Source organism: Capsicum annuum, chromosome 9, assembly GCF_002878395.1.
Source record: "Capsicum annuum cultivar UCD-10X-F1 chromosome 9, UCD10Xv1.1, whole genome shotgun sequence".
Lineage (NCBI taxonomy): Eukaryota > Viridiplantae > Streptophyta > Magnoliopsida > Solanales > Solanaceae > Capsicum > Capsicum annuum.
Window position 1 is genome coordinate 54,603,251 of NC_061119.1, and position 9,682 is coordinate 54,612,932.

Here is a 9,682-nt window from a genome sequence, read left to right on the forward strand (position 1 = left end):
TTGATAAATTACTAAAATATGTATACCTGAAACAAGGGACAGGATCCTTGTTTGATGGGTGCCCTTACGGATAGACCTAGTATCATGTTCAAAAGTTTGTTTTTCTTTTTTTCTTCTGTATTATTGTTGTTGTCTTCAAATAAACTTTATTGGCATGTGAAAAATTATGGGGAGTTTAGTCTAGTGGGTTTGGGCCCCGAGGGGAGGGGCAGATTTGAGAACTACATACGCATTAAAGAAAAAATTGAAATGATCTTTGATTTAAATAAATAAAGTGATGAAATTAATTACTTGATCAGTTGATGCTTGATAAGTGAAAGAAATTTGAAACCTTCAAATCACGTTAGCAAGGTTTTAAACAAAAAATATGGAGCATAATTTAAAGCAAAATATGGTAGTTTGGGATGTATAAGAAGGAAGAGAGAGAAACAGTAAAAAAGAATGGGATTTGTGTAATTAATACTCCCTCCGTTTCATATTAATTGATCCCTATAGACTTGACACACCCATTAAGAAAATATTAATTAGGGGGTTTATTTTACCAATTTAACCTTATTAATTATGCTTTAAAAATATAAATTTGAGTAAATACACTTTGTTTAGTTATTTAATGTTAAGGGTAGTATTGAAAGAACATAATAAAATTCTCTTGATTTCATCATATGAACAACTAAATTGAAATAAATATTTTTAGAAAGAGGACCAACTAAAATGAAACGGAGGGAGAATGAGTTATATTTATAATTACTTTTCAAAATTGGAATATTTTATAATAACTAATAATTAACTTGTGTATATATAAAATTTTTCAATAATTTTCATGGTCAAACGGCTATTAATTACATGATCACCTCATCAAAGACTAAACCCAAACTCCTTCCATAGCCCAACACCATTACGCTTTTACAGCCCAAATTAATAGGCGTTTGAAATTAGGGTTTTTCTCTACAGGCCCTTTAACTTGATACCTTTTGCTTCTCTTCACTCCGATTCGTATCCAGACGCCTTGCGGAGGAAAACGGAGCTGTGCAGAAATGGTGAACTACAAGGTATTACTGATAATTGTTTTATTATTATTTTTTAAAAATTTGTTGGTTTTCAAAAATTTTCATTCTACAAAGTAAAGTTTTTTCTTTTCTTTTTTGGTTGTTGTTGTTGTTGTTGTTGTTGTGGGTTCTTACCATTTTTCATTTTTATCTTATTATCTCAAGATTTGAAATAAACACTGTTGTTTTCTTGGTGTTATTATAGTTCCATCAGTACCAGGTTGTCGGGAGAGCTTTGCCATCTGAATCAGATGAGCATCCCAAGATTTATCGTATGAAGTTGTGGGCTACCAATGAAGTTCGTGCTAAGTCCAAATTCTGGTATTTTACACACTGCTTTTTTCGCTCCCTATCTGCTTGATGTATTTATACTGGTCAATGGGTTGTGCTTACTGTGTTTTGTTTGGAAAAAAGGTATTTCCTGAGGAAACTAAAAAAGGTGAAGAAGAGCAATGGTCAGATGCTGGCTATTAATGAGGTACGACTACATGCATTTCTCTGTGTGTGCATTTTTTGATTGTGTGTGTTAGAAACATAGGCGAATTTAGGATTTCTACAACATATATGCACCACTAAAAAAGAAGAAAAATGTATTAAGTGGAGATTGATCCCTAGTTGCAGGTAAACAACTCAACATTCAATCAAGTGCATTATTTATCCTTTTTGTAGGATATAATATTATATCAATTTTAAAAAATATATACACAAAATATCTAATTTCTTGGAGTAATCACGAGTGCACGTGCCCCAAATTTTATATATAATAAATTTGCCACTGGCTATAAATGTTGTGATTAGTATTTTAAAGATGGTGATTCTGGTGCCTTGTAGTGTATTTGGTTTGTTACGTTCTGGTTTCAAGCTATGTTGCTCGGACTCTTTAAAATTGTCAATGGTTGCGTGTCGGATTCACCAAAACTAGTGTATTTTTGGAGAATCTGGCACGGATGCGGCATCAAAAGTGAATAGTCCGAGCAACTTAGGTTTCAAGTGTAGGGGTTTCTAATTGATTCATTCTCTTGTGTAGCGCAATGCAAATCTTATGAAGCTTAGGTTATGTATAATGTGATGTACGGAATTGCCTATGTAAAAGTGTTGTATGTTTTTCACAGAGGTGGCCATTATGTGTTGTGATTAGTTTGTTTGGTGTATTACTTATTTTGACATGCATTTTGACTACTCTTGAGATTTAGATTTGCATTTTCAATATCCATTCACCTTCAGGTTGCTTGTTTTGAGAATGGATTTGAGATTCCATTTTACTTCCTTCTCACCTTCCTATCCCTAATAGGTATATGCCGAATTCAGAGCTATTTACCATGTTTTGTGCATAAACACACGCTCATACATTATCCTCTTAATGCCTATTTTTCAAGCACTTTGCATTTGCATCAGTGCGCCTGAATGCTGAATCCAACTCCCCCTCCCTCATGTACTTGACTTTGTACTTTTGCTTTCAACCTGTACTTATGGGGTGGGAGTTCAACTGGTCGAAGAGCCTGGATTGGCTTTTGGCTTATAAGCCAAAAGTCATTGAGTTAGGATTTCTAACTTGTGACTTTTAGCTTATTTTTATCATTTTTGCTTAAAACTAAGTGTTATAAGCACTTTTTTTACATTTTATCCTAACACTACAAAAATGCTTAAAAACTATTTTGGATTTACACTTAGAATAAGCCAATCCATCTCTAAGAGTTGTTTGGATTGGCTTTTTAAAAATTGCATAAGCTAAAAGCTAACAGTCATAAGTTGGGAATACTCAACTTTTGGCTTTTAGCCGATTTTTGAACCTTTTTGGCCTAAAATTAAGTGTTTAAAAACACTTATTGTCTTTTTCAAACACCCCAAAAATTAAAAAAGAGCATATAAGCCAAAAACACTTAAAATAAGCCAATCCAAATGCCCATTTACTCAGAGAGGTAACCCTAATAGTGTGCAAGCCACGATATTCACTTAAAGAGGAGAAGAATGCTACTCCCTTTGGACCACTTGTTACATTTTTGGTTTACATTCCCCTTAAGAAATTAGGTGTTTTGACTATCATACCCTTATTTATTATCATTAATAACTTAAAAATATTAAATCTCTCTTCAATGAACATTCTTTCTGTAATATCTCTTCATTAAATAGAAAGAGAGTTCGTCTAAGCAATCACAATATTGAAGTATGTGTACGTGTTTTTCACTTAGGTTTTCAGGTTAATTAGTTAATGTTTATTACTTTCAAAAATAATTAGTTCCTATGGCAAAATGAGAAGAATGTACTCAATCATTTCTTGATAATTATTACTAAGGGAAAAATTCTAATTAGTCAGGTTTATTACTTTCAAAATAATTATTACTAAGGGCAAAATGAGAAGAATGTACTCAATTATTTCTTCATTTTCTAAAATGTGTGGGAGAATAAAAAGATTTTTGGTGATTCCTTCCCATATGTCTAAATGATCCCTAACTATTGAGGCTTTATTGTTTTATCATGAAAATATGCTTTTGTACAGGGTCTATACACCATATCCCTAGTTCTTTATTTTATTTATTACTCGCTCCTTCCCGTATTACTTGTCCATATTCCCTTTTACATGCCTTTTAAGAAATCATAAATGTGAAAAATTATTTTTACTAATCTACCCTTTAACTCTTTTTAATACTCTGTTTATATACCTTATCCATCAATACAAAGATTAATATTGGAGGAACTTTTTTGAAACTGTACAATATTTACACTTTTAGAAAGAGTTAATTTTAAGCACCCAAGGGTGTAGCCTAGAAAGTTAATTTTATGCACCCAAGGGTTTGACCTGGTTCAATGAAGTGTGATGAGCACCATGAGGTCTCAAGTTCAATTTCCAACAGTGACAAACACTAGGTGATTTCTTCCTATTTGTTCCAGTCTTGGTGGACAGAGTTACTTGGTATCTGGTGCTGTGAGATGTGGCAGGTATCCCGTAAAATTAGTCAAGGTGCACGCAAGCTTGCCTGGACACCATTGTTATCAAAAAAAAAAAAAAAGAAAAGAGTTACTTTTAAGGGCAAAATGAGAAAAATAAATAATTCTACCTTGGTTTTATGAATTGACAAGTAATTTGGGACAACTATTTTTTAGTAATATGGGGACAGAGGGAGTACTTTTGGACCGCATTACTTCTTGTCCTTACTAAAAATAGATGGTCCAAAGTAGTTGTCATTTTAGAAAACCAAGATATTATTGAGTACATTCATCCCACTTTGCCCTTACTGATAGTTATTCTTGGAAGTAATAAACATCGAAAAACCTGAGTGAAGAGCACATACTTCAATATTGTGATTGTTTAGATTAACTTTTCTTTTTTTAATTGAAAAGAAAAGAGAATATTATTGAAGAGAGATAAACATTTTAAATGATTAAAGATAATAAATAACGATATGATAGTCAAAACATTTTGTATCTTTGGGGTGGGGGTGGGGGGTGGGGTATATACCAAAAATGTGACAAGTAAGATCGTCCGGAGAGAGCGGTGGACAGTCTTGATTTTAAGTCCACTTGTACTTATCCTAATACTGTTGCTTATTCTTGCAATCTTCTCGCGCCATGTGTATGACCTTACATGGTTTGGTTAATTATGCATTATGAACCAACCTATCTGCATGCTTAAATTGGATATGTGAATTCCCCAACATTTTCAAATTTGTTTTCATTTTCACGAATTATTTTTCCTGTTTCTATGCACTGTGGGGTTTAATTTCTGCAACTTTCTGATCTTCTTTAACCGAAGATTGTATTGTTCAACTTTTCAGATCTTTGAGAAGAACCCAACAAAAATCAAGAACTACGGTATTTGGCTCCGTTACCAAAGTAGAACAGGATATCATAACATGTACAAGGAGTACCGTGACACCACATTGAATGGTGCTGTGGAGCAGATGTACACTGAGATGGCTTCTCGCCACAGAGTTCGCCACCGCTGCATCCAGATCATAAAGACGGCCACCATTCCAGCTAAGTTGTGCAAGAGGGAGAGCACAAAACAGTTCCATGACTCCAAGATCAAGTTTCCTTTGGTGTTCAAGAAAGTCAGGCCACCGAGTAGGAAACTCAAGACCACTTACAAGGCTACTAGGCCCAACTTGTTCATGTAAAACGTGTTATAGTCGTGTGCGCGGGGAAGCAATTTCAAATTCTGCAGTTTTGGTGCTTTAGTTATGTTGAATTAATATTCATTGTGAAAGAGAGATGGAAACCTTTTTATTCGGATCAAATGGTGGTTACTGGATTATTTTCAATCATGGTGCTTTGTTTGCTATTACTGTTGCAGTTCAAGGTAGTATATTTTTGTTAGCATAGATGCCTTTTTGTGTGTTTGGTTTTTGGCAGTTATAAATACAGTCCAATGTCATTGGCTGATCTAGTTTTACAACTTATGTCAGCAAATGTGACCAAATGAATTTCTGCAGCAAAATTTGTGTTCATGGTGATCCTCTGGGCAAAATGAATTCCTGCAACAAAAAATTGAAGGAAAAGGGGCAATATCCATTAGTAGCGAATAACCTTGTTTTAAAGATTGAATCCGAAGATGTAGAGTGTAATTTCCATTCAATTTTACTCTATGAAGCGGTGGATTTCGTATTTTTGGTTTGTAAACAAATTCAAATGATTACCTCAGTGTTGTTATCCAAAATTATTTAGCCTTGTTTTGAGGACTTTTTGAATGCTTAATGTGTTGTGATATAATTGAGCATTTAAGTGTTAAGGTGTGTTTCAAACAAGTTTGGAATCAATTTGGTCGTTTAGAGCTTAGACGAGAAAATTAGTGTTATTAGCTTGAGCTATGTGTTGTTCTAGTTGATCTCGATGGATTCTAGTGTGTGTAATAAGTTCCTAAAGGTATGATTCTAATCATGTGTGGAATAACTTGTTTATAGTGCTTAAGGTTCAACTGAAACAAGCCAAGAGACAAAACAGTTAGTTAAAGATCAAAAGGACAAAACTAGTATTCTTACCTTAAGTATAATTCATCGTCTTGGATTGTATGTGGTTTTGAGCTCTAATTCGTGGTGTTTGATTCTATAAGATGCTTGGTGAGTTTATCATGATGATATATGAATGATATACAAGCTGAAAATCAAGTGAAAACATCACCACAAAGCTTGGAATGGATGGATAAAATTACGGGACAAGACGATGTAAAATGGACGTTTTGGGGTCATTGGCGTGCCACGGACCTTAGCCATCACGTTAGGGTTCGTGTCATGCCCTTGGGGGCATCCTAAATGACCGATTCCAGTGTGTCACCGCGATAAGCACGTGCCACGGACCCTAGGCACCGCGATAAGGGGCGTGACACGTACCTAAGTTCAAATCGGCAGTTTGTGTCCTATAAATAAAACCCTTAAACATTACGTTACACCATATAAATAGGACCCTTAAACATTATGTTACACATCTTAGACGACCTTGAAACTTTGAGGGAGGCTGGAGAATACTTCAATTAAGGTTTATCTTCCATTACTTTGATTTGGTTATGGATTTTAACATGTATTAAATTATTGCGATTACGGTTATGTCCATGAGCGGCTAAACACCCTTTTCTGTAGTTAAGGCCAAGGACATGATTACTTTTGTTATGAATTGACTTGGTTTTGATTATTTATCATATTTGGTTGTTTATTTATCCTTTTTTATTTTTACTATTTTAAGAATTAGTTACCCTTAGAATACATCCATAGTCATCTTGTGAGCTCGAAAAGAGGAACACGAGGATAGTACGTAGGGATAAATAAAATAGGATTGTAATCTTCTACATAATGAAGTTATAATTTGCATTTAGTATAGGAACATATCTAATTGACCTATTTGGTTCACTTACGGGATGAAATATGAATGCATTTAATGTAGTTCTCACATCCCAGCACAACGATGTAGTTGTGGGTCTAAGTTAGATAGGTGACCAGAGGCTCATAAGACCATAGTCATAATATCAACCCCATGAGTCAACAACCAAGATAAGTAACCTAACCAATGAAGTTTAATAGCATAGGATGATTGTTCGCAGACCCTTAACCCTGGGTTTCTCCCCACTGATTGTCCAAGACCTTTAATTTTCTGCATTATTTACGGTTACGTTTAGTTATAACTCTCAAACTCTCGTGGTTACATTTGCACTAATTTAATCTCAATAGTGAACTAGAATTGGATAATTGCTTAACATTAGTCCCTATAGGGTCGATACTTGGCTTTTATAAGGTTACTTTACTACTTGGTAGGACCATGTACACTTGTGTGTGTGCTTGGGCGCTACAAGTTTTTGGCGCCATTGCTGGGGACTTGTAATTTGGCAACGGCTTTAGTTTTAGTTTTACATTTTGAATTTTCGTGGTACTTTTCACTTACTCTTGGTTTTGAATTTGCAGGCATAGGTTAACAGACTAGTAAGTTGGCAAGGGATAAGAAGTTGGTTGAACCCAACCCTGAGCCCGAACACGCTTACACCAAAGAAGGAGAGAAGCAGTCCTTCTCTCCTGTATCCTGCAAATCAACGTGCCCGCAAGACAATTTGCGAAGTGGCAATCCCACTTGCAACTAATGTGACCTCCCCCATTCAAAAATTGGCTCCTAGAGGTAGATACGAACTGAAAAAGAACATGGTGTAGCTTTTGCACAGCAGGACAGTTTATCGGGCTTTCATATAAAGATCCACAAGTCCACTTGCAGAACTTTTTGGCGATTAGTGACACATTCATCCTTACGGGTGTGGCGACTGATTATGTGAGGCTGACACTTTTTCCCTTTCTACTATTGGGGAAAAAAAGAAGTGGTTGAACACTGAGCCGACAAGTTCAATCACAAGTTGGGATGACTTAGCCCGGTAGTTCCCCATCCGCTTCTTTCCATCTGGAAAGACTGCAAGATTTCGCTGTGAAATTTTGAGCTTCAAACAGAGGCCAGATGAAAACCTGTATCATGCTTGGGAGAGGTTCAAGAGACTGTCCACATCATCAACAGTCCAATGAGGTACTAGCGTATACCTTTGTTGAGGCACTTGACCATAACACAAAAATTTTGCTAGATGAAGCTGCAGGTGGTCAAGCATTGGTAAAGACATATGATGAGCTATACATCTTGTTGAATTAGATTGCACAAGAAAATTCAGATTGGCATGGTGATGCCTCAAGAGGCTCCATGAAAAAGGCTGCGGGCATGATTAAAGTTGACAGTATTACAACCTTAGCCGCCCAACTATCAGCTCTGCAGAATCAAATGATGACACAATGAATGCAGTGCAGCAGAATTCGACATAGTGTGAAGTTTGTGGCAATAGTGGCCACTCTGCAAATATATGCGGCGCAAATTATGAGCCAGTCAATTTTGTGGGCAGTGCTCAAAGGCCAAAGTTATGATGTTTAATGAGCCTAAAAAGGCTATTATTGAAAAAGCTATTGACCTTAAGAGCACACACTTAAGAGGTCAGAAACGAGTGAGAAGATGACCTCCAAGCAGGAGAAGGAGAATTAAGAAAAATGGATGAGTTGATGTGGGTCGTGCCGCGACACTAAATCAGGCGCTGCTTGGGAGGCAACTCAAGTTAAGGCAAATTTTGTTTTCAGTATTTTAGTTTTTATTTTACATAGTTTTTGTTTTTGCTGAATCACAGGTTGAAGGAAAGTCTAAGTATAAGAAATCTGAGCTAAAGAGCATGGCGAAGACTGAGTGTGGGGTCCTCAGACCTTTTAGGGGATAATTACGTTATTATTGTTAGTTGATGAAATGATTGAGGTTTAGAAAATACTAAGAGTATAAATAGACTTTTAATAGTTGATGTAATTATTGGTGTTTAGTATCTCTCATTAGAGCATATTGTTAATTATATTTCTCCTTTTAGTTATTTATTTTAATGATATCATCATTAGGGAAGAAGAGACATATTATGCGGAATAAGATAGGTTTGGGTAAGTTTCAATATATAATATTGTGTGTATGGAAGATTCTTAAATTTCTTGGAGAAGATTTGATTTAGGATTTTAGAAGAAAACCCTAGTTTCTTGATCTATTTCTTGGAAGAGAATGAGAGATAATGAAGGTTTTCTCCACTACTAGTATATATATTGAGGCTAAAAATGAGTGGAAAAGACCAAAATACCCTTTTAAAAACGTCCTTGAGTTGCTGAAAAATATACTTGACGCCATCCTTGACGGGCCGTCAGGTCCGTGATAGGCCGTCACAAATGGTCATCACAAAAAGGGGTCCAATTCTTGATTTTCTGCCCAAGGATGACGATGTTGTCAGAAATATTGTCAGAAAGTGACAACGTCGTCAGAAATGGCGTCCAAAACGTGACAGCCCGTCAGAACCGTCGTCACTGTTTTCCAGCTTGACCATGTTGGAGTAAAATGGGCATAACTCTTTGCTACGATATCGGATTTTGGCAAAATTGGTATCGTTGGAAAGACAATTCAATTTTATATCTGTTGATAGGTCATAAGCTCAAAAATTCCAAGTATAATGAGATATATGTTCGTTTAAAGTTGACTAAACCAATATCCTTCCCAAGAACTCAATCGGTAAGGAATGTTTTCATTTGCCCAATCGTTAGGACATCTTTAAGGCCTTAATACACACCATCCTTGATTAGAAAACAACCAAAGAACTATAATTTATTTAT

General features: G+C 35.5%; 1 protein-coding gene across 1 annotated transcript; it reads left to right on the top strand.

Annotated features, from left to right (window-relative positions):
- The first annotated feature begins 833 nt into the window (after positions 1–833).
- On the top strand, positions 834–5,325 carry LOC107848151 (60S ribosomal protein L18a). Its single transcript, XM_016692843.2, has 4 exons — positions 834–1,049; positions 1,252–1,367; positions 1,461–1,524; positions 4,820–5,325. Exons 1-4 carry the CDS (start codon positions 1,035–1,037, stop codon positions 5,159–5,161), a joined length of 537 nt encoding a protein of 178 aa, XP_016548329.1. The 5' UTR covers positions 834–1,034; the 3' UTR covers positions 5,162–5,325.
- The last annotated feature ends 4,357 nt before the right edge of the window (positions 5,326–9,682 follow it).

Coding starts and splice junctions, on each gene's coding strand:
- LOC107848151 (XM_016692843.2), top strand. Junction 1,368..1,460: donor CGTGCTAAGTCCAAATTCTG/GTATTTTACACA, acceptor TTTGGAAAAAAG/GTATTTCCTGAGGAAACTAA. Junction 1,525..4,819: donor AGATGCTGGCTATTAATGAG/GTACGACTACAT, acceptor TCAACTTTTCAG/ATCTTTGAGAAGAACCCAAC.